Source organism: Pygocentrus nattereri, chromosome 6 (assembly GCF_015220715.1).
Source record: "Pygocentrus nattereri isolate fPygNat1 chromosome 6, fPygNat1.pri, whole genome shotgun sequence".
NCBI lineage: Eukaryota > Metazoa > Chordata > Actinopteri > Characiformes > Serrasalmidae > Pygocentrus > Pygocentrus nattereri.
The window spans coordinates 14,476,566-14,503,362 of record NC_051216.1 but is presented as its reverse complement, the minus strand read 5'-3'; the positions used below and the strand labels follow the sequence as shown (position 1 = coordinate 14,503,362).

At 39.9% G+C, this 26,797-nt stretch overlaps 1 protein-coding gene across 1 annotated transcript in view; it reads right to left on the bottom strand.

Moving 5' to 3' along the window:
• spegb (striated muscle enriched protein kinase b) overlaps nt 1-25,432 on the bottom strand; it is a 95,779-nt gene extending 70,347 nt beyond the window's left edge. The window contains exon 1 of the mRNA XM_017691531.2: nt 24,225-25,432. Coding sequence (XP_017547020.2) covers nt 24,225-24,648 — 424 coding nt within the window. The 5' untranslated portion in view covers nt 24,649-25,432. The remainder of the gene's footprint in view (nt 1-24,224) is intronic.
• Nucleotides 25,433-26,797: the final 1,365 nt, after the last annotated feature.

The following is a 26,797-nucleotide window of genomic DNA, read 5'->3' as shown; positions in this document are numbered from 1 at the left end:
ATGCTAAACAACTCCACCATTAATATCACAGGCTTGAATTAAAGTACTCCTGATAGGATTCACTGAAAAGCGGCAATACAAAAGCCTAAAGGTCACCTGAATGGTTTACACGCTTTAAATGTTCATGTTTCAGTCAGAAGTAGCATCAAACCCAGGCCCATTTTAGCTTATTTTGAAAAATAATATGTCAAACAAACATCTATGTGATTTCATGCCTTATTCACTTCTCAACTGCCTCTCTTTTTTATAGTTTCTATATGCTCTCTGAAAAATAGGTGTCAAGCTTGGCACATATTTTCAAACTACACATCACTGTGAAGCAGCTAACTGCCTAGTTCTGCTTCATGGTGCAGTAGACACAAATTTTTCCTTAAGCAGGGGAAGACAACCCCTGTTACCCTTCTCATTCAATGAGAGCACAGCTCAGACCTTAGGTCATGGGTGGTGTATGGCAGCAGTACGATTCTCCTCTGCAATGCAGAAGTTCCACTTCACCTTCAAACACATCTGAATCAGACATTCAGGACCTTGAGTATGATGATATAGCCAGCTCGGGTGTATTCAAAGTTAACACAGGACAGAAAAGTTGATGGGCATAGAGGTTCTATGAAGACTGAACCTCGGGATTATCAGCAGGATTTCTACACTGCCAACAGATCACTACTCATCCCTACATATTTCTCTATCCTCTGGCTGTCTCTCGCTTTCTTTCTCTTTCTCTCAGACAGACAGGGATCGATAAGATGGCAGCCAGTGTGGCTTCCCCCCCTCATGCTGTAGCCTGTCTGATATTGATCTGACCCAGGTGCAATCACAACACTCAACTCTATCTGAGCAGGTGCCAGGCAGCTGGGGCTGACACAGAAGTTTATGCTGCCTACATCTGTCACATATTTTCAATAGAGAGACGCAGGGAGAATGCTAAAACGTCCAATCTGGGTCACTGTAGTCAGGACCAGCCCTTCAGTCCCTCAGTCTGGAAAGAGATAACAACTGTTGTCCTTTTGTAAGGGAAGGCTTATTGGGCACAGGCATATGCCAGTGAAAGAACTACTCAACCAACTTTTTTGAACTTTTTTTTTTTGAAGTTTCTTCTTCCTTGTAGCAATAAATATTCTGGAATTTCAGAATAGTCTCACTCCTTAACCAAATGTGCCACTTAAGATTTTTTCATAGCACCCTGATGCTTCTTTCACCTGATGAACCTTCCAAACCTACCTGAAGTATTATTTTTATTATCATTATTATTATTATTATTAGTTGTAGTAGTAGCAGTAGTAGTACTGAACATTTTAAATACCACTAAGCAGGTGTTATGCAGTCTTCATCCTGGTAGTGCTGTTGCACCACAGAGGAGACACTGCACTAAGAATGTGCCCCTGTAAACAGGCTGAGGAAAAATGCCATTCCTAATGGAATTGCCATGAGCTAAGTGTCCCTGGTCTTATGTGTCCAGTGATTAAATAGAGAGAAACTGAATTAAAGAGGGGAGGATAGAGGAAGGGGGATACATACATAGACAGAGAGAGAAAGAAAGGAAGACAGAGTCTGTTTGGAAGATGACTCATTTTTTAGTGCTGGGTCCACATACTGAGCGAAGCATCATAAACTAGAGATGCAACCAATCCAATGCCTAGTCTGAGCATTGGGTTGATACAAGCAATAAACGTAGCATCTGACAAATCTAGCTTGTGAATATCAGAGAAGTGCTTGTAACTAAACATAATGTAAAGAAAGCAAGTCAAATGATAACAGCAGTAACCTACAGCCTAATGTTAACATAAGAATGACTACCTAGTATTATACTACATTTTGCATATATTCACACGTAATTTATATTTTTTATCGAAGAAAAGAGCTACAGTTTTGTTAAATTCCTGTTGGGTAGTAGAGTGTGTTGGTCTGAGCACTTTGAGCATACTGCTTTTTCTTAACTGAAGTGTTTTAATTAACAATAGCTTAGTAGTCTATCATCTTAGTGTCAAATGAAAAGCAATGTCATATTATTAGCCAATGCATGGACATCAGGGGCGGTGCCACTGGATTGGCAGACTGGGGTGGTGGTGCCTCTTTTTAAAAAAGGGGACCGGAGGGTGTGTTCCAACTACAGGGGAATCACACTCCTCAGCCTCCCTGGTAAGGTCTATGCAGGGGTACTGGATAAGAGAGTCCGGCTTATAGGAGGAGCAGTGTGGGTTCCGCCCGGGTTGTGGAACACTGGACCAACTCTTCACCCTCTCCAGGATCCTAGAGGGCTCATGGGAGTTTGCCCAACCAGTCCACATGTGCTTTGTGGATCCATAGAAGACATTCGACTGTGTTCCCCGGGGTATTCTGTGGGAGGTGCTTCGGGAGTATGGGGTACATGGCTCTTTGCTACGAGCCATTCAGGCCCTGTACAAACAAAGCTTGGTTTGCATGGCTGGCAGTAAGTCAGACTCGTTCCCAGTGAGAGTTGGACTCCGTCAGGGCTGCCCTTTGTCACCGATTCTATTCATAATTTTTATGGATAGAATTTCTAGGTGCAGTCAGGGGACGGAGGGTGTCCGGTTTGGTGACCTCAGGGTCACATCACTGCTGTTTGCAGATGATGTGGTCCTATTGGGGACATCAGGCCGTGAACTTCAGCTTTCGCTGGATCGGTTTGCAGCCGAGTGTGAAGCGGCCGGGATGAGAATCAGTACCTCTAAATCCAAGACCATGGTTCTCAGGCGGAAAAGGGTGGAGAGCCCTCTCTGGGTCGGGGATAAGCTCTTGCCTCAAGTGGAGGAGTTTAAGTATCTCGGGGTCTTGTTCACAAGTGATGGTACAAGGGAGTGGGAGATTGACAGGCGGATTGGTGCTGGGTCAGCAGCGATGTGGGCTCTTTACCGGTCTGTTGTGGTAAAGAAAGAGCTGAGCCATAAGGCAAGGCTCTCGATTTACCGGTCGATCTATGTTCCCACCCTCACCTATGGTCATGAGCTTTGGGTAATGACCGAAAGAATAAGATCGCGAATACAAGCGGCCGAAATGAGTTTCCTCCGCAGGTTGTCTGGACTCTCCCTTAGAGATAGGGTGAGAAGTTCGGTCATCTGGGAGGGACTCGGAGTAGAGCCGCTGCTTCTTCACGTCGAGAGGAGACAGCTGAGATGGTTCGGGCATCTGGTTAGGATGCCTCTTTGATGCCTCCCTTGTGAGGTGTCACAGGCAAGTCCACCAGGCACGCTGGCGTGACTATATTGCCCAACAGGCATGGGAGCACATTGGAATCCCCCTGGAGAGCTAGTGGAAGTGGCTGGGGAAAGGGAGGTCTAGGCCTCATTGCTTAAGATGCTGCCCCTGCGTCCCGAACCACAGAGAAGCGGAAGATGATGGATGGATGGATGGATGGATGGATGGATGGACTCAAAATACTGTACAAAATGTGCCAGTATTGGGAAAAAGCAGCATGGTGCTGTTTCTATCATAAACCCTCCGCTGGTAGCTCTGATAGGTCTCCAGAGACTTGTCAATGTTGGTGGTCCACAGATGCAGTGAGACCGCAGGATTGATTACAGAGGTGATTAAAACACTGGCAGGGAGGAGAGAGTCACAGTCCATCAATTGTGACCCTGAGTCAGGCTCTGAGCAGTTGCTGCTCTTTGCCTACCACTCCAGAGCTCAGGGTTCAGCAGGTCTTCCATCCCCTCTCCCCAGGGAGCCATCCAGAGAAATGCACTGCAATCACTATGGTGCTACAAGCATAGTGTAATAACCAAAATGGCTCCATTTAACACAGCCTAGACACATACATCAGAGTGCTGGCATGCTATGTGTGTGTATGTGTGTGTGTGTGTGTGTGTTGTGACTGGAAGAGAGAAATGAAGAGAGGGAATGCGTGTGTGACTCAATATCACACTGTGTGTCAGTGTGTGAGAATGACACGGTATATGTGTTTGTTGCGTATGTGGGTGTCTTATACAGGCTGGTGTGATTGGCTAAGGGTAAGGGTCTGTGGTCAAGCAGAGGCTCCTATGCCTGAGATAGCAGTGTACCTTTTATTTTACTACACACACACACACACACACACACACCTGTATAAATATATATATATATATATATATATATATATATATATATATATATATATATATATATATATATATATATATATATATGTATGTATGTATTTGTTAAATGTGTACTAAATGTGAATTTGTACAAAAGGAAGAATACTAATTCATCCTGAGCATGAACACTTCTTCCCCACTGGCTATAAATAAACACATCAAAAGGAGTGTGACAGTCACTCAGGACTTATTTTCGGCTTTGGAGTTTTACAATTTGTCTTAGATAACTTATACACCTCCTTGGCTAACTACAGCTGTACACAAGTCACCCAAAGTCCATAAACCATGCAAGGTATCTACACTCTTTTGCTACATATCAGTGTGCGGCACTGTGCTGTGGTGAGTATACAGTTATCTTATATATCTCTGTCTCCCCATCTGATATGTTAGAGCTCATTGATCTCTCAGCATCTTTGGGAAGTCCATATAAAGACTTTGGGAAGTCCATGTAAAACAAACCATGTAAAATTTGTTAAAAAAAAAGCAATATTTTGATTAGAATCAATGAACATAATGAATTCTGGTTAATAATGAAATGTAAATAAAGGTGTTTAAATGTAATGAGCAAACAACCGGCAGTGAATGTAGCTCTGCTCACAGCTGCTGAAGTGTTTCGGACTCTGTGGTGTTGAGACGCAAAGTCGGTGGTCATTTTAACCATTCTGCATTGGCATATTCCCACCAGGAGGCCCCTGTGCAATTTTAAAGTTAAAATTATAGAGGTTAATGCAGTGATTTTATAAAAGTGTCTTTGTAAAATAGGCTGTAGGGAGACTGTATTGTCCTACTGTGTATACTTCAGTGCACAGCTGGCTGTAGCAGTTTTTCAGCATGTTTGCTCAGTACTCACATAGTGTGTTGTTTTGAATGAAACAGCTTTACTGGATATTGTTCATAGAAAGAGCTGTCTGTAGAAACTGTGTTTCGCATGACATTAACTGGACCAAGTGTTTTCCTACAGTGTGAGTATATAAATCATAGGCTTTGTCTGTACATGATGGTCTATTGAAACATGCACTGTGGATCACAAGATTTCTAATTTTAATGATTTGATTATTAAGGTATGTTGCACTCATTTACACTAACAACTACTGAATTCTTAGTAGATAAGTCATCATGGTATCAGACTTAGTAAAAGCAAGTAGTGAAATGTGTAAATTATGTACTCGTACTTGTTGTCAGCCTGAAAAAACTTATATTGATGCATCCATACTAATACAAATTTTCACATCCCCCTTCGTCCACCCCCACCTCTCATCGAGTGAAATGCTCAGCTAAGCTCAGAGATCCTTGGAAATGCATCATAGTATGGAAGGAAAAGGCATAATTTCCAACTCAGGCTGATTTTAAGATTTTATAATGCACTGAATTATTTCCTAATGAATCATGAGTTATAATCAAATGGAGTCTCAACACACACACACTACACCACATATACGCTGCACGTGCTCACACACAACTATGCAGCTTCACTCCACACAACTACATGGACACGCACAAATACATCATCATCCAGAGGAGGAAACTTAAATGGCAGTCTGCTTAACTAATATCACTCTGTATTCAGCGCACATCTGCCAGTAAATAGCCAACAGAGAATCACTTGTCACCAATTCAAAGAGCTGCTACTCAAGCTCAGAAACAGGGAAATTGCAATAATATACTGTTGGGGGTTTAGCAGCACTGAGATGAAAAACTAGCACTGAGGGAAACTCAAGCCAGTCTGCAGACACCCATTATGATAAATTAGAGAGTGCTTGCCAGTCAATTTGACAGATTAATACAGCACAGCATAGAAAACAAAGGAAACATTTAAATCTCATGCTGAATGCCCCAAGCTTCAATGCAGCACTTGCTTCAGTGCACAGCTTTCCTTCTCCCTGCTGACACCTCCCATACTACACTAAGCTCTTGTGGTCTTGATGTGCTCTGACAGAAAAAAGAAAAATGATGCAAAAATGAAGCAAATTTTGCTTAATCACTCCTCACAGTAAAACGGGCCAGATGGCTTAGGTAGTAAGAGCAAAGACAATGGGGAAAGAAGTAACCACGTAAGAAATGCTTAGAACAATCCTTAAAGCTTTTGCTATGGCTCATATAGTAATAGTTGGACAAAATATGTCATCTAGTTCAAAACAGTGGTGGCAGTTGTCTGGAATCCTGAATTCTATACAGTCTTATCCATTTATATAGATACAGTGTGTGACACTCTGTGACACAAGCAAATGTATCTGAGATTACTGACCTGTTTGAAATAAATGTAACGGTTTAGGCAATTCACACATGGAAACATCAGATTAAATTCAAACTAAACGAAATATGTTTTGAGCATAGCTAAGAGATTCACCAAGGACGTCTGCTCTGCCTCTTACTGCCAGTCACAGACTACCCATTCAATTAATACACTCCGTAAGGGAAGCAAAGCAAGTTAGACTATTAGTTAGTTGAGAATGCCGCATTCAATCGCTTGGGTGTTTACCAGACTAATCCAAACGATGATTTGTGACTGGTAAACAGACATCATCTTTTGGTGTACACTGCCAGATCTGTTGTGTGGAAATGAAGTCTTGTCTTCCATCAAAGTTGTCCAAGTAATCTAATTTTCACTCCTTTAATTCTCACACCTCATTTCTCTCCTGCTCATTCTTGAATGTTGTCTTGAGTTCCTTCTTGCGTCTTTATCTTTTATACTACTCCTCCTTCTATTCATTCCCAACTACTAAAAAGCCCCATTTTTTATTTCTTTTATCTCCTCAAGTTGGTTATGGCCTTTTTTCTGTCACTCTCTCTGCCTTCCTTTCCCTTCTTCTTTCTCTCTCTCTCTCTCTCTCACACACACACAGACACACCCTCACACACACACCCTCAGCTTCTATCAGGCTCCAGCTATGTTCTTTGCACAGTGTGATGTCTAGTGGTTGCTGCTGGAGAACACTGTCCTCAAGGCCCTAAGACAACAATTCAACCTCTGTTAATATGAAGAGATGAAAATAGTTCATTTTAAAGGGATTTTTAAAGGGGGTTTAGGGGGCTGCTCAAGTTGCCACAGACTGATAGATTAGCACCATTATTCATATTTTAGTGAAGGGGCATTTATCTGGCTCCTGGTAAATTGTCTTCCTGCAGAGTTCAGCTCTGCTATTAAATTGCTGCTTCCACTTAATAAGGTCTTTAGAAGCACAGTGTTATGGATAAATACTGATGTTCTTTTTAAGTTTTGGAAGTGCAGCAAAGAGCAATGTTTGTTGTGACTGAATTGTCGAATTGCCATTACTGTTTCAGCAACTGATTTTCATCTCTAGTTTTTAAACTTTATCCCTATGTTATTGATGTATATCAGAATAGGATAAAGGTAACGTACTTCAGATGTGACTGTATCATTAACTATGGAAGTTAATTACGGATGCATTTACAAAGCAACCAATACAGGCTGGTGGAAAATTATTTTATATATATTTCCAGTATTTTTTCCCCTCTTATCCTCCGTCTGAAATATGATGACACTGAGAAGCTTGCGGGCCTGACTGGCTCTGCAGGCGGCGTTAATGCAGTGAAAGCGAGCTTTTAAAAGCCTCCTCTTGTGCTGAGAGAGCAGCTGGCTGCTCCTCGCTGCTCTCTGATCATCCAACAAGAGAAGTCCTGTCAGATCTTTGCCACATGAGCAGACAAAAACAGGACAGTGATAATGAAATTATGAGCAGGAATTGTGGTCCGTTTCAGCTCTTTGTCTGTCTCTCTCTCTCACACACACACACACACAAACACACACACACACACACACACACACACACACACACACACACACACACACACACACACACACACACAGAGCACATTATATAGCTAGTATCCCCATGACAGCTGATTTTTGATTTTGCATCTACATCATCATCATCATCATCATCATGATCATCACCACCACCACCTCCACATTTTGGTGGGGAGCTGTTAAAATGGATGGTTAAAACAGGTGTTAGGACACCTTTGGGGTTAACATTAGGATAGTTCTCAGGAAATTTCGTCTAGTTAGGATGTTTCTGCAATACTGTTTTCTTGTCTAGAGTTAAAATAAATTGATAAAGTTAGGAACTTTTATTCTGTAACAGCTACTTCTAAATTCAGTCCTAACTGAAGTTGTCATGGTGAGAAAGAAGATAATATTTCAGAGTTAGGATGTCGCTTTAATGCAGCCTCAGAGGTGGAATTATCTTCATTAGGGATGAACAATGTTATCAGCATCATGTGTCTAATCGACACTTGACAGCAGACACGTGCAATGCTGGGTGACTGTGTTAAATGTCTGCATTTTATTCTCTTAACTGCTTTAGCAACCTTCTGTAAAGAAGTGTTACATTTGTCCATAATGTCAATCCAGGTATAATTAGTCCCAATATTTACATAAATTCACATTCCGGTATCAGATATAGTTGGCCCAGAATTCCCATATCCCTGAAGTTAATAATTAACTCTGTTTTATAGCATGCAAACTGAGGTAGTAGTTCTAAAATTTGAGTTGTGGATGTTTGTTTGGGTCTGTCTTGCATGCTTGAAAACCAAGGATCCCTCCAGGCATCAGAGTTCACCAAAATCCGCTATGCCACATCCATCAGTGCCTACAGCTTGGTTCAGCACACATCACACAGATTTAGATGAGGTGCACAGCTGTTTTAACACAATGCTAAGAATATTGTACATCAGTCCTGCAGCCATTTGAAAGTAGGTCAAACAGCACTGAATGTGAACTAGAGGTACTATTAATTACAGTTCAAAATGGAATGACATCTGACCATCTATCCAGCCTGCTTTACCACATGCCGAAGATTTCAGGATGTTCATTGGTTCAGATTTTATTTACCAAGTGACTTCAACAGAACAGACTGCACAAAATACATCCTGAGAAGCTCATATCTGGAGAGATATTAGAGCTGATCCACAGAGGTGCTCAGGTAAGAAAGAAAGAAAACGTGTAATGTGACCAGCATGAAGATGTGTGTGTGTGTGTGTGATGGGTAATACTAATCAAGTTGGGTGTGGGTGTTGCCTTGGCAACATGAGATCCAATCAGCACTGTGTACAGAGAGGTGAAAATGAACATGCACAGAAAATTCCAAGAACCCAGCCCTGAAGAGGAATAAGTATTAAATAAGAAGAAAAAAAAAAAAAAGAGTACGAGAGCTGCCAGTAGTCAAAAGCACATTTGAATGTCCTAATGTTTCATACTTCCATGCAAATTGCTCCATCAAAAAACCCCTCCTAGGGAACACAGAGTAAAATATGAAAAATGTTTGTGTGATATCAGAATTGGTTGTTATATTCAACATCCAACACAGATTGAATGGGGAAAAAGCAAGAAAGAAATACAATAAAACGCTGCTTTAAAAAACGCTGATCAGACTGATTTGAGAACTTTCTGGGAGTGGTCCTTACATTCTAATGAGGGCAGCTGAGTGGCATCCCTCTGACGAAGACTCTCAGCCTCTCTGAAGCAGAACTAAGCATGTTAGTGTGATTAGGGATAAATCAGTGAAAAGGCTGCGTTGTGACTCACTAGAAACATTGTCCAGGTTGTATGTGGTGACGTCTTAAAGAAGGCAAGGTAATAATTCACTTTTACTACACCCTGGATGTGCATCCAGGGACTGCTGGCATGGCCAGCTGGCTGAACAAACAAACAGGCAAACAGACAGATGAGCTAGCTTGACATTCTTGTTATGTTTGCTATGGTAGCTTTTCTCATTCTCTAGAGTCAAAAAGAGAGAGATCATGGGGGAACACAATTTACCAATTCATGTGGGTGGGATAAACCACATCAGCTTGTGATCGGTGAGGGTTTTGCAAGAATTACTCAACATTAGGACTGCCCAGTTCCCATCGAAATGGGAGAAATTTGGCCAAATACACTGGACATGTAGTAGACACTCATAGCGCATACTCTTCGTAAATGTATATCTTTTGCACACAAGTGCACAATTAATTTAATTAGAAAGAAAACATTTAGATCTACGTTACCTGGATATTTAATTCTAATTTCTATAATTCTAATTGCTAATGTGACATCTAATTTCTCTAAAATTAGATGTTAGAAAGCGGTATATTTGGGTGTAGCTGTATAAAAATAAGCATTCTTTGCTGTCGCCCAACATGTTATAGCACGTCAGAATAAACAACAGTGTGTTGTTTATGAGAATGTTTAAAAGTTTAAATAGGACCTTTGATACAAGTCACATTTCCCTCAAACAGTGCCACAATGAGACGCTCAGTAAATATATAACCACATGCTTGAGTGGGTGCTGTTTGAAAGCCTTTGCTGTTGCAGTATCAAAAACTAGCCAGCTGTCAAGATTCCCAAGTAAGGCTTTAATATGTGGCCAGTCTAAACACATCCTAGACAGAATGCAGTCTTCAACATAACAAGTCACGGAGTATTACCAAATACAAGAGATACAGTCATTGGTTAAGAAAGTGTGTTGATTTTAGAATGCAAAGTTTTGCTCGTAACATCATTACAGGGAGCGTGTGTGCAATAGCTGATAACAGCAGTACTCTCCCTCAGGAGTCTGTTCTGTTTTACAGACCCAGCAAAACAATGGCCATGCTTAGTGCCTGTTTATCAGATCTCTACAACCCAAAGCTGAGCCTTGTTGAAGTCAAGGTCAAAATGAAACTGTGAAAATGCATTGTGATCATAATGGCCAGAAAAAGTGAGATGATGGGGGTTGTACCCCTAAAGTAACCTGAGGATGATGAATGTCACATTGGCACAATTGCAGTTCTCTTTAGACAGGACTTGTTTGGTTACTTTAGTTTTTTTTTCCTAGCTACACTGAAAACAGGGCCCAATATTGTACTGAAACATATGAACCCAATAACAACGCCATTTCCAAAAAAGTTGTGATGCTGTGCAAAATGTAAATAATAATAATAATGAAAAAAAACGGAATGCAATGATATGCAAATCATGTAAACCTTATTTTAAAGGAAAATACTACAAAGACAACATATCAAATGCTGGAACTGGGAAGTTTTATTGTTTTTTGAAAAATATATGCACATTTTGAATTTAATGCTACATTCCAAAACAAGGGCATGTTCACCACTGTGTTTCATCACCTCTTCTTTTAACAACACTAAGCGTCTGGGAACTGAGGAGACACTGCTGTAGTTTGGAAGGTGAAATGTTTTTTTTCTTGTTTGATACAGGATTTCAGCTGCTCAACAGTTCAGTTCATATTTAATTTCACATTGTGCCAAATATTTTCAGTGGGTAATAGGTCTGAACAGCAGGCAGGTCAGTTTAACACCCAGACTCTTTCAATACAGAGCAATGCTGTTGTAATACATGCACAATGTGGTTTAGCATTGTCTGGCTAAAATAAGCAAGGCCTTCCTTGAAAAAGACATCATTTGGATAGAAGCATATGTTGCCAAAACATGTATATACTGTTCAGCATTAATGATGCCTTCACAGATGTGCACATCACCCATGCCATGTGCACTAATGCCCCCTATGAATGCTGGCTCTTGAACCGTGCATTATGTCAGATGGGGGAAAACATAAAACATACTGGCTACGTAAGGACCCTTTTTTTTTTCCTCATATCAAGACTGATGCCATCGGGCTTCACCTACAATGGAGGTCCTTAGTGGACAAGGCATGCAACCCACCATGACATTGTCCATATCCCACACAGTCCACCTGGATCAAACCCACAACCCACTACTTAATAGATTTAACTATTGGACTTCAGAATATCATTGTGAAAGCACAGTGTCATCATTGCAGTAACTAAGTCAGTTCTCTATCTTTAGTGTTCATGGCTAGTTTGTCAGCCCCCCTCTTGAAGAGACAGATTGATATGTTTAAAAAAAAAAGTGGGACCGCTGATGCTGCTGATTGAGCGGATGTTGGTGATGTCTACATCTCACTGGCTTAAATTGGGAATCGTCTCCAGCACATGACTTCATTGGCGGTCTACATGTGAGGTGGTCTAGAAAAGCGCACTGAAACAGACACACTGCATAGCCTGTTTACTTGCACACTGAACGGCAGCAGCAACTGCAGCTCCGTCAGGGGAACTCCCACTTTCACTGTGACCCTACACACGCACAGAGGACATGATGAGACTGAAAGAATACCAAAGAAGCCATGTAAGTGACACAGACATGCAGTTCACAAGGCACATGGAAACTATGACAGTATCCAGAGATTTCTAATTTAACGCATATGATGCCATTGCGCAAAGATCACAAAGCACTGCTAAATCTGTCACGATGCAATTTCACTAAGAGAATCTGTGGAACTAGATCATTATTTGGAGAGCTTGCTATAGCGTTCCTTGGCCCTAACTCTTCATTCCATGCTGATGTGCCCTTGACACTGAGTCAGCGCCAGTTCTTGTTCATGTCTTCAGCTTCACTGGTTACGTTTTATCAGTCTGTACTCATTTTGGTGGTTACGAATAACAGATGAACCTGAGCACCTGTGCATTCAAAGCTAGTATGAAACAGAGCTGAGCCTGCAGCACTTCCTTCTGTTCAGATTCCAGCGTTGTACGTTGAAAACTCATTACAGAAGCTTTTTCAGGTTTATAACTGCTTGGATGAGCTTTCTGAGAAGTGAGAAAATACAGCAATCATCATAAGAGTAAAGAGAGTACACCACTGTGAGCATTCTTTTGTTTTTTTAAAGTGATCTTAACAGCAAGAGCCTTTTGGGAAATTTGACCTCTTTTTAAACAAAGGAAACAAAGAACACAGCAAGCTTTAGCAAGGGTGTCAACTTGTTCAGAGATCCACCCAGAAAACCCAATTACCACAGTTTAAACAATTATCCATAGGCACATTCAGGTGAAGTATTTGATTAGGTAGTTTGGATAGAGGACAGCTCTGAGCTAAAAATAAATACCTGCATAAAACAGCCACTATACAGACCCTCATATAGCAAATAACACTCTCCACGTTCTGTTGCGAGGCTCTATGGGACTGAGGCGTCTGACTAGACGCTGTTAAGGAATGATGACAGCAGGGCTGTCACCATTGATTAGGAGTCAAGTAATGTACCAATGATTTTAAAATTATTTATGATTATATGAAATACATGTTATATAGTAGGTCAGGTGGAATCAGAAATCTAATTCAATTTTCCCCTTCTTTGTCAAATTTTCAAATATATTAGAATTTTAAACACATATTTTTAAATCACCATTTACCAAATCACCAAAAAAAGACGATAAATGACTGCAGTAAATGCCACATTTCCAAGTCAATGTCATCTTTCCTATATCCCCCTGGGAGGCATATAAAAGAACAGTGTTCATAAGAAATTTATTTCATAAGTCTCATAAGAAAGTGATATTCAGCCTGGTGGTCACGACGGTCAAAAGATGGTCACCAAAAAAGGTACGTAAACATATTCAAATGTAAATTTAATGTATGATTTTGACTTAAATCTCCTCACCAGTGATATCCCACCATCATTCGAAGCATTTAAGGTCTGTAACTGGGCTGGGTGGGTGCAGTAGCTTTGTAGAACCTTAGTCATGCACATTCACTGCCTATTAAATAGGTGATTATTAGCTTACTATGCTACAAAGTTTAAAAACGTCTGCCATTTGAATCAGACCGCTGGGTTATCTCACTTCAGAAAGGATTTTGCCTTTTACCCCTAAAGTCATTCAGTTGAGATGTTTACATTTTACTTTCTATGGGGTTATATCTTATTTCATTCTAACAAAATTAATTAATTAATTAATTAATTAATAGTTGTTTTGTTTATAGGCAGTAACGGTATGTTCTTCCCTCTGTTTGGTAGTCGTCAGTGACATTGTTAGTAACCCTCTGATTAGTACTGGAGGAGCCTGATAGCCCTCAGCCAACACTCTTAAAGATAGTTCTTCAAGGGTTCTTTAGTAAAGAAAATGTTTTTTGAATGTGTTAAATAAACATTTATTTAATATAAACCTTTCCACTTCAAAACATACATTTCACCTAAATACTTGAAAGCAGCCAATGAAAGCTTGTATGAATAAAAAAATAGCTTTCAGAGAGAAGGAAGAATATTTGAATTTGCAATTTTTACATGTTTTTTTTTTTAAACATTCATTCCAAAGCATTATAACATTTCAGCTCTCAACATGGAAACATACAGCCATCACTGTAAAACCAGAGTTCATCAAAACGGTCAACAGCTGAGTTAGAGCTTAGCTAAGAGAAGTGATGAGCTTAAGATCATTCAAAGACAATTTAGTCCTAAGAAATTTTCAAAAACCTTGAAAATATCACTGCTGCAGAAGTGAAAGTTATGTCAAATGTTTACATGAGGCTCTTCCACAAGTCATTTTTTAAAAAATAATTTCTTCAAGCATCTCAAAGTACAAGTACTGATCTAGAATTGGCTCTGCAGTCCACATAACTGTACTATGTTTAAAAAAAGACCACAGATAACCTGTAAACATTCAAATACAAAACCACAAAAAAACGCAAAAACTTTTCACATTCTGCTCCACAACCAGCTCATCCTCCCAGAGGTTGAAGATATTCCAGAAGCCCCTCAAATGAAAACAGTTATTAAAAACTGTCTCAAAATGAACGTTCTCTGCTTTATGCTCTGTATATACAAAAACAAAAAAACAAAATACATGCAATACACCATTTTCTTGTGGTTACTGGTGAAACAAATACAAACTCCTCTAAAAGAGCTTCAGAACTGGTTCCAGTTTTGATGTAAACCTGGCTTTCAGATAAAAAAAAATCAAGTATTTATTTAAGCTGCTATTTACATATCTCAGTCGCAATTGGAAGCCTGTAGCCACCAAAAATGTTGCAATGTTTGCTAGCAAGGATTGAACATGAGTAAAAAAGCCATGTTAAATGCGTTGGTGTGGCCAGCTGTCAGTCAGCCAACAGCTCTCTGTACAAACTAAAGATAAAACCATAAACAAGCAGCTCTCCTTCATTTACAATGATAGTATTCCAACTGACATGAATCCCTGTACTACAGTCGCTCAGAACACTTTAATGAGGACCAACTGCACTGAAAACAAGTTCAACATAGTGCTGAAACATATTTTGTCTACGTAAATTAGTCAGATAATGATTTTAATCCTCAAGACTTTAAGACTTTACCAAACATGCTGAACTGTGTAATAATGAGGGCTAGAAATTAGGAGGCCAAAAACTTGATATTTCACAGCAAAACTCCAAAATTAGCCTCTTTTTTTGAAAATTACTATCCACAGTCTTCCCATCTGGGAGGTTTCCCTAGACCAAAGATTGGGCTTTGCCATGTTTGCATGTACATGGCAATGAATCTGTTTTAACAAAGCCTGCCCACCATGTATTTCACTTGTAAATATGTTTGCAACAACAAAAAAGAAACATTTTTAGTCTAAGCTTACCAACAGCCAAGACCAGGGGCTGACTTATTTCTTTATTTTTGAAAAACCTTGTCTAGGGATGCATATGGTTATTTGAATATGAGGATATCCAACCTCATCTTAGTTTTCTTACTTATTTATTCATTTACTCTGATATCCAAAAAGGCAGAGAACAGTAAAGAATAAATTTATGTTACAATTCCATGTATACAAATCAAAAACCCTGCAGAAACCATGCCACACCAGCTTGGCAGTTAACAGGGTTGTCAAGTAATAGTCAGAGGTAGGATTTAAGTTGATGAACTTACAAAACAACCTTCATGACAAAAATGCAACATGCATAGTCAGTGTTCAAATGTCAGAGTTCAAGCTGCCGAAAGTGTTGTTAAAAACCAATGTGGATTTAATATTTGTAAATACAAAATGAATTTACACATCAGTTAGCTGCTACTGTTTTGGTGCTAATGCAACATTGCAGATTCCATAGAGGCACCACTGGAGATCAGCTTGGTCACACCAGTGGAAATCAGGCACACAAAGGCTACTTGTAAAATGAATGTTTCTAGTCGTCTGATATTTGATCCGCCGAGGGGCTAAATAATAAACGTTCGCTTTTGGGGGTGGCCTGACACTCTAACCATATGATGAAATGTGTCAGATGTGTTTGGGATGGTGCAATGGAATGGAATTTATAAAGTAAGAGTGGTGGTTAGGAAAAGCACATTGTTCTAATAAATCTAGGCAGGGCAATTTAATCAGGGCTGGCACTGAAACATTCAGGGTTTAAGCCTTGTGAGCTCATCCCTCATGATGGCCACAATTTAAAAGTTAGATCTTGGAGTACTGGCACAATAAGCACCATCACCACCACAAGCATCCATCTCATTCAGTTTTTAATTAAAACTAATTACCAAAGAAGAATGAGAAGTCAAAGTGAAAAAAATTGAATAGAAAAAAGTGAAAGACAAAAGACAAGAAAAAAATCTGAGAATAAACACATGAAGAAACCCTACCTTCATTGTCTTGGTCTAGGGGACCATGCATGATTTCTCTTAGTACTCCTCAAATGACTTCTGCTTCATACACCATATCCAGTTTCATCATTTCAGAACAGAGACAAGTGGAAAAATACAACTCTGGATTCAGCACTGCCAGGTCCTGCACCTCTCAAGCTAACCACCCAGAGCTTTCAGACAGATATGCTATTCAGCACCTTTATCTTTATTTTCAGCCCTTACCATTGGTCTGCAGTTTCAGGGCCCCCCACTCGGTCCTGCTCCTACAGCCAAAAACTGAGTCAAACATTCTATTTCTGGGGCCATATCCTACACATTCATATGACTAGTACACATACGGCAACTGATCATCTTCTGCGTGGAATTACTCAGCAGTTCCATATCTAAAACAAAGCATCTACTGCATCTGTTTTAATTTTGTTCATTCAGCAATGCATGGAACATCTCTGAAAGTTTGCACTTCATTTATGAAGACTTTCTATTGAATATTAAAAGAAAATGTACAAAAATATTGTGTATTTTAAACGAAAATTCCATTGACTTCAAAATCTCGGCATAATTCAATGGTTGAGATGTAAACCCAATCACTCAGAGTGGTTTGACATGAAATGCTCTACTCTAGAGAAACTTATCAAGTCACAATTGTTCACAGTGCTGGTGACAGAAACAAGGTGTACAAAGCATTTAATGTTATTACATGGAATAGTTATGATTAAGCTGCCGGATTTCCGAGACAAACTTCCGAGACAAACTGGTTGGGATAGTGTAGTGGTTAACACCTCTGCCTTCTACACTGTAGACTGGGGTTCAATCCCCACCTGGGCAAACACCCTACACTATACCAATAAGAGTCCTTGGGCAAGACTCCTAACACCGCCTTGACCTGTCTGTGTAAAATGATCAAATTGTAAGTCGCTCTGGATAAGAACGTCAGCCAAATGCCATAAATGTAAGTTGTGTTAGTTTTTTTTATGGTTATGGCCTAAAATGTATTTTTTTAAAGTCATTCATAGAGGAAAGGCACATGCAGGACATTGTAAGGTAAAATAGTCATCGCTATTTTAATATCAGCATTACACATAAAAACGCTGAAGACACGTGCAGGTGCACTGGTGGTTTGGGATAGTAAATAAAATGGCTGTATTTAAACCATTTCACATCAAACCACTCTGAATGACCTTGTTTAGATCTCAACCATCAAATTATCTAGACGTTTTGAAACACTGGCAGATTCTCTCTTAATTCTTAAAGTTAATTTGAATTGCCAATCAAAACCCACCTTCCTTCTGTATCATGATGTATTTTGGAGTGAAAAAGCATCAGAGATGTTACTTGAGCTAGCTTAGTATTTTCATATTTTCACTCGATGACAGGGAGGGTTAGTAGGAGGGGGAGTTAAAACATGATATTATTGGCTATTATTATTTTTCCCTGCTCGGCGCTGCACAGTGATGAAATCAAAATGCAGAAGACATTTTTAAGACAGGGCAAAAGTTGTTTCATTTTTTAATTTAAATGATTGAGTCGTGAACATTGTACAAAAAGGTTGATTTTGATTTCATGTTGACTTTAATGTAAATGACCCAGAGCAGTAAGATTAATAAAGTTCATGATTCTACAACAAATCTGAGGCTGCGCAGTGAATTTGTGAACTACATTCACCTCTGAAAGCTCTAGCTGAAAGAACAGCTTTCACATGACTTTAAAAGTGGCGTGCTGTTTTATATGTTCGTTTCTTTGGTTTAAATAGCAATGAAATGTGCCTGATGTTTTTCAACTCAATTTAGATGCACAACAGAGAAAGTGTGTGGATGAGACTGCGCTAAACAAAAAGCTGGTGTGAGCAATTTTATATGAATTAAAACAAACGTCTGGAAGGCTTTCAGAGAAAGCAGGGTTTAGCATACACCACTCGCTTGTTTGCATGTAAAACGCCAAACGAGCACATCTGAAACACACAGTAAACAAGATGCTTTTAAGGAAATTAAACTCTGGGGGGATTACCATTAAACTGCTAATATAAGCAAGTCTATGGGCTGGGAAATCTTATGGCGTGTGAGGAAACGGATGTATGAGAAATACTTCGTGCCACCACCTCCTGATTGGAAAAGCACTTATTGGTCTTACCACAGACATTCTGCATGAAGGAAGGGTCATATCATCTAAAGTGCTATGCAAACATTACAGTATTGAATGAAGAAAATTATACTGCTCTAACTCAATTGAGTTCACTGCACTGGATCCTTTCTTTTCCTTTTTATTGATTCTTTTCCTTTACGTGTAGTATTTCCTAGCAAAGACACTTAAATACTGATTGACAGAATGATTGACTGAAGAGGCTACAGTTCTCCGAATAGTTATCGTGTAAGGAGATCATTTAGTGATAGATTTTCTGTGTGCATGTGTGTGTGTGTGTGTGTGTGTGTGAGTGTGAGATATGCAGAAAAAGATGATTTACTCTCCCACATAAGAACAGGGGTGTTTAAAAGCAATCTTGTTGTTGATGATTAAAGAAGAGGCTGTAATGCACAGAAAGTGACCGTCATCCAACCAAAGGCAGAAGTTTTGGGAAACATGAAAAACATTCATAGCATCAACAGTTTGAAACAGATTTTATTCTTCACTTGCTGAGACAGTCTGGCACCTGTTTAAACAGGAAAGGAATTTTCTGATTTCTTGTCCTGCTTAAACAAATGTAGTTTGTTTGGCTGTCTGGTTACTTACTATCAATTTACCCCAAAAAATTACGCAGTACATTTGAGTTTGTACTTCACACATACCTAGATTTCAGCTAGAATCTGGTGGGCATTCTGATGTAATTTAACTCACCATGTAATGTAACTACCTTGGAACTCACCATCATTTTACTCAAATGAATAAGATAAGAAAACTTTATTGTCCATTAGATTTGCATAAAATGGAAATTTGTCTTTGACAGTCTGGAACAGAAATACATTCTTAGACACATAAAATACTTAAACACTGACAGCAACAGTGCATATGAACTATGTAGGGTGTTACCTATTATGTCTTTATTCAAAATAAAGAGTAAAATGAACCACGGCAATATTTTTCTTTATCCGTCACCACATCTAAATTCAACCATTTCATTAGGTAATGTTCTACCAAGCTGTGCTTATGGGCAAAAATACAATTCCAGGTAATATTAACTATGGAAGAATCAAGGGTTTTCTATTTGTAATACAGCATTTTACTAATATCATACACCTAAACCAGACTGCATCTCCATGGCTTTCATGAAACTTATGACCATTACATTTTTACTTTCTTCTTTTATTTTAGCATTTTGTGAAACTAATAGGTCACACAAAATAATAATAAAAAAAACAAAAATAAAGAAAATCAAATGTCTCAAGACGATCTGTTTCTAATCTTTCAGTAAATTAAACCTTGTGTATGTCTCAGAGAAAACTGTGCACATAATAAAATAAATAAACACGTTACTGCCAAGAACAGGCAGTGAGATAAACAGGTGGCGGATGTCACAGAACTCACGAAAATGTATCAAAATATCTCCTACACTACTCATCAAAAGTTTCAATCAATGTTATTTTTAATATAAACAACGTTTTGTTGAAGATTATACTTTAATAGTACTTTACAATTTTATAGGCTTTAATTAATTTATAGGAAGCTGTAAAAATACTGAAGACACTTTCGATGTCTCCGGAATAATGAACAGAGCCATAAATGACTATGTTTGGTAAAGCTGTATAACACTGAGAATGAAGTTACAACAAATTGTACATCCACAATGCTTCGTTATTAAAAAGTGGTGATCAAATCTCAAACCAATCAGTACATAAATAAAAAAATGTATCTACTGATTATGTAATTATTTATGTACTGTACCAATGTTATCAATTAAAAATCTAACAAAAAAATATTTCTACACTATAAAAGTTATTATCGTATAAAATTCAACAATTATTATTATGACAAGTGATTTCAAACTTTAAAATGTATTAATCAATGAAAAGTCTAACCCTCAATCAATGGTCACTGTTTACATTCATAACCTCTGTACATCAGAGGATGATCAGCTAGTGAGAGGCTTAAAAGCCTTATCTGTAAACATGGAAATGACAAGGTTTACCAAACATACTGATTAATACTGACGTTAACATACTGACTACACAGACTATACAACAAATTAAAGTCTTACACTGTCTATACACATCCTTCCACTGTCAGCCACTGATTTTGTGATTCTGAGTGTAGCTCATAACATGCTTATGGTGCAGTCTGATCAGTGGTGCACTGCCTGTACATGCATAAATTAATGAACAATAAAAAGGAAACATGAGCCAGCTAATTTAAAAGACACAAGGCTATATCATCCTCATATTACCCTTCTAGGTCTTGCTGATACAGCTCGTTCAAAACAGTAAATCCCCCTGTCAGCGTAGAAGAGCCTTGCAAGTGTTAACCTTGCCTGGGAAAGGAGAAACTTGACTGCGAGTGATTATAGACACAGTAAATTACGCCATGTGATCTGATCAAGGCAAACGACAAGTTTATTAAACTAAAGATGAACAGTCCTGGGGACCCCATATATTGCACACTTCTTGTGCTTTCTCTACTCTAACACACCTGACCCAGCATATGAGGGCAAGTTGAATTAGGTGTACTAGATAAAATCAAATATGCACAGAGGTGGGGCCTCTAGAACAGGGACAAGGAGCTGCTGGATCACAGCCTAAATTTTAACGTGCAAAAGAAAGCCACAACAGCAGTCTTTGGGCAAGAGAATCCACCAACACTTTCACCAACATTTAACGTTCAATCATTACTGTTGTGAATGACTTGGGTAAGAGTGTCTGCTGCATAAAATAATGTAAAGCATTAAATATTTCATTAAAAGTATGTTTTTGGTATTGTTACTGGCCAAAGACACCATAATGGTCATAATAATTCGGGGAAATTTCTTGACTATTCCATGACGACATTTGAAATGATTATGGGAGCACAAATGTTAGGCATAGACAAATAGACATGTTAATAATGTTCTTTTTTTTTGTTGTTTGTTTGCATGAATGTCTATAATGGGTGTGCACAACTCTGGTATTCTGGTGGGCCTGTATCCAGCACAAGTTGGTGGTTTTCCTGCATAACACCCACTAACTCTAGCGATTAACAGATGAGTGTAATTAGGTGCGCTTGAGCGGAGACATTACCAAACTCTGCTGGACATCGGCCCTCCAGGACCAAAGTTGTGCACCCCTGGTCTGTAAGCATGCTTATATGTGATATGAGTTATATTGTGAAAGGTAAAGTTCAATAAAAAGTAAATCATAAACAGTCATAATAAATCATAAAGATTGTGTCATCAGTTACCCATTTGAGCAAATATTTTAAAAATCTCCTTCAGAATGTCTAAAAATGTATGATAGTTACTTCTTAAATGCCATGATCCAGTAGCACTATGCCCCTACAGCCAAGACAGCTCTATGCCAAAGCATGCTACTTTTTACCACACTTGTATTGACAAAACGGTTTAAAGGCAAAGCACACGCAAAACCCTGCTCTAGTCACTCATTCAGACCAGGGTTGGTTGGATAAAGTCTAGTTAGAACCCACACACCAAGAGACTATATATAGGTGTGATGTCTTCCTGTGCAACTGGAGAGTCAGTGGCCTATTAACATCACAAAAATCTGAGACCTGGCACATTCCAGAGACAGAAATAACCTGCTGGGGGGACAGAGATGGGCGCGAAAGAGAGAGACCAAGAAGGAGAGATGTAGGCAATGTATAGTGGAGGACAGGGAACACAGACAAAGTGTGTGAGAGAGAAACAGTGGCTAAGAAAAAGAATGAAAGAAGAGACAGAGGAATGAGAGTAAGAGACAGACAAAGAGAGAGAGAGAGAGGAGAAAATGGAGAGAGAGAGAGAGAGAGAGAGAGAGAGAGAGAGAGAGAGAGAGAGAGAGAGAGAGAGAGAGAGAGAGAGAGAGAGAGAGAGAAAGAGAGTGAGTGAGACAGAGAGAAAGAGAGTAAGCAGCCATGAGTGACGGAACAGGTGTGTGGGGTTAAGGCTGGAAAGCACTGACGCATGCAGGACTGCTTTTTTGGCAGAGACCCTTGCGATACAGAAACAGACATTGCATTACTTACACCACACAGGGCTTCACATAGGAGATAGCAACGCTCAAAAACAATCCCTGATGACCACCTGTACATCAACTGACCCATAAATGGACTTTCACAGACATCTACAGTGTAATGCAAAGCAGTGCAATGTAACTGATCAAGTCTACACCGGGAAGGGAAAAAGGAAAGGACTCTGCTTTTATCACACAAGTAAAGGTGAAAATGTGACAGAGCTAAATCAAAACCTAATGCCCTGTAAACTATTTCTACTGATGTATTGACCCTAAAGGACCTGGACTAGAGCAGTCTGTAAAACACAGCCATTCTGCTGATAGTTTGACACTGAAGGTGGTATGAGTGATACGGTAACTCTGCCAGTACACAGTGTAGCCGAATGAGCAAGGTTCTTGCTATTCTACTAACAAGTACAAGTAATGGGAACAAGAACGAATCACACAAAATGGATCACGCAATTAAATTGTTTCAGCTTTCTGGCGATCAAGCAATGAAAAATCAACACTATAAATAAAATATGCATATTCATACCCCCCCCCCCCACACAACTAAATAATCACATTATTTAATCACATTATCTATAAGTGGGTTTGTGTTTGAATGTTACACCATGTGTAACACACAAACGCACTAAAAACAAAAAAGTATATTTTTCATGGAAGCTCCCAGCTATCACATGACTTTGTTATTCTGTCATCAGCACAATAAATGTAACATAACTGAACACTGATGAACCAAACGTAATAAGTTTTAATATGAAGAAGTACATGTGGCTTTACATATTGAGTCAAGGCTTATAATGATCCTTTTAATCCTAAAACGTAAAACCTAGTAATATAAATTACCCAGTAACTACTATGAAACTGTTATATAATGTATGCCGTATGAAAGTGACCAGCCACACCCACTGACTTTAACGGGTTAAACTAGCACTGGCAACTGGTCATTCAAAGTAGCAGGTAATAAATACACACATGACATGTTCAGGCTTCTGAACCAGGCCTTGAGCTAACGGGCTTGGGTTATTCAACCCTCCAATACATTACTGAGCAGGAAGTGAGCCACTCTCCACTGTAATTTTACAGCTCCACTTTGGGACAGTTTGGGATCACTTTGGGAGCAGTTTCATTCAGCTTTCCAACTGCCACCAAACTAATCCCCTCCACACACACAACTAGACAACTAGAAAAGGGGATCCAGGGAGCTCCATTTTACTTAACTTGTTTGGACGATCCACCATTTTGTGAGACACACACACATCTGAGAGGACAAGCTGCCCATTGGGCAAATTATCTCGTTTGCGCCAAATCATTGTCACTCTGACCCATTAAAGTGAGAACACCAACCTTTTCCCCTCTTTTCTCCCCTCCCAGCGCAATATGTAACAATTAACAGCATGAGCTTCATTAAAGAGCACATTGTATCCCTGCAGGGCACATTTACAGTGTAAGCTATACATTAAAATCTGATTAGAAAATATATTTCAGGGCATCTTCAACCACTTTTGAGTTCACCAAAGAGCTTAAGAGAGACACAATGGTCCCAAAAAGGATGTAGGTTGCATTTCACAAAAGCTATCAACCAGCAGACTGATGAAAGTTATCCCAGGTTACCTTCTCCCAGATCCAAGACTGCGAGGACCGCGCTGCTCTTAGCCTCTCCTAGGTAGCTGGTAGCAATGCAGGTGTATAGGCCTGCATCAGTGGGTTTGCAGTCCCGGATCCACAGGCCTCCATACTCCTGGTTATGCATGCTGAGGAGCTCATCGTTGTGGTACCAGTAAAGTGAGGGTTGTGGGTCCCCAGCCACAGCTACCTTCAGTCGGATGTCACAGCCAGTACCCACGGCAGCGTTCCTCATCTTCCGGATGAAGACAGGGGGTGTTGGTGTAGGATAAACGGAACTCGGGTCAGGCACCAGCTGGTCAGGATTGACTTTAGCCCGTTTTGATGGTATCCGTGGGCTTGGAGGTGCAACCCCTCCAGATCCATCTTCTGCGCCCTTCTTTAGGGTCATCTGCACCTCAGACTTCCTCATGACTCAGTAGAGAGATGCTGGACTTTATGCACAAACGTCAGCACAGGGTCAGCTGCATAAACAGTTTGACTTTATAGTAAAATTACACTTTCTGACTTAATTTCTGTTTCAACTCTCCATTTCATAATGAACTATTTTGATGTAGTCAGTGCTTTAAAGGTTTTACTGGAAATCTTGTAAAAACAGCTCCAATCAAGGCTTCAGTAGATAGTCTCCTTAGATATTTAAAGAGCTTCAAGTGGCATACGAAATCTCCAACTCCATATAAATAAGAAACGCTATCTAGAAAGCCCTGAGGCAAGTGAAGGTCATCAATACGTACAGAGATTATCTTCAGAATGCTTGCAACCAAGAATTTTGGAATATGGTTCTCACATCCTTGAACAAGTCTAATTAGCCCAGAAAAAAAGAAAATGTTTAATCTTTGGCCAATTAAGCAACCACAGTGAGTCCGTGTATTCCTGACGGCTGATATTTTTAGAGCAAGTCCCACAGGATCATGTTGCATTAGCAGCTTCCAGTATGGCCTTTTGGAAGTTTGGCCTGTGCTTTTCACCCTCCCTGGTCAGATCCTGCAGGTCTTAGCGGTGGAACGCGACTGCCCGTTCGTAGGTGTGCCTTTCGGGTGCCGTGTTCTCGGGGTGTTCAGCTCTATAGTCGCGTAGTTCTGCTATGCCCACAGTTGCCTCGTCTTTCTTCCCCCTTTGCCCTGCAAGTTAAGCTCTCCCTCTCTCACTCATAGCTTCGTCCCTCAGCAGTCATGGCCCATGCCGAGGTGACAGAGCAGCCCCCTAAGCCACCCAGTGACAGCTGCACCCTGATAGGTCACGGTTTTTGGACAGCGCGGATGCTCCAGCCCAGCTTGTCACACCCCATAATTTGTCCCTTGGCACTTGTGGCCAATTGCAAACTCCAGAAAGTGTGACACACGGCCTGGAGGAGGAGTTTGGAAAGAAACTGATTCATATGTCAAAGATAGCAGCTAGACTGGAAGCCCATAGTGTCACTAGCAACATATGCCTGCCTTTTTTTCACCTTATCTCTTTGTGGTAATTCAGCATCTATTCAAATGTGCTCTATGGCAAAGTGCTATAAAAAAGAAAGCAGAATGCAGCATTTAGTTATGCTTATGATTTTGGAAAAATGTCACTTGTATGGCGCACTGAAGCTTAAAAATGCAAATACACAAATCACAAAAAAAGTGTACAAAACTATACTTCAATCAACTCTTGAATAAAACATACTGCCATCTGCTGGACACTACCTATGATTACAAGCTTAAAAACAGAAGAATACACTATACTAGTTCACACTAGTACTACACTGTACACTTAGGAGTAGTGCACTGTTCTCAGTCTTGGCTTTGAAGTACTATCTTAACTCTGCGGGCATGTTCGCACTTGAAAATTTGGTTGAATTAAAAACAACTCTAGTGCAATTTCTCCTTTAGTGCAGTTTGATAGGACAAGTGAGAATGCTGCCATGAAATCCCTGGTGCAAACCAAACACATGGACCATGACCCCCTGAGGAGCATTTTCAAACAAAATCTTTTTTTTTTCTCTTCAACCCAATTATCTCCCCAATTTACTCCAGTTCTGCCAGCTAGCTAGGACTCCCCCAATCAAACAATGATATCAACGCTAGGAGGGTGAAGGCACCACAGGCTTCCTCTGAGACCTGTGAAACCAGCCTTCTTTTTGAACTGCTGCTCATGCAACATCATTGGACAGCATGGAGGAAAGCGGCAACCGCCAGATCTGTTACGTCAGCCAACAGATGCCTGAGCTGACCAGCATCGTGTTGAGTGATGGGGGGAGAAGAGTGGGCCATCCTACACATCCAAATAGCAAGGCCAATTTTGCTCTCTTGGACTCCCGGCTACAGATGGCTGTAGCATCACCAGGGATTGAACTCCTGATGAAAGGGCCAACGTTTAGACGGTTGCGTCACTCTTGAGACCCTCATTTGAAGTTTGAAGACAGAATATACCAAAGACACAAAAACAGGCTAAACACAGAACAAACAGTCGTCATCTTTCCACAACATCTTTCTCCGTCTTTGGCACAGGCAAAAGACAAATTTCTGATGCTGTTTTGACACGCTTTATTGTGTGTTCATGAGCTCTGAAGTGGAAATTACAGAATGGAC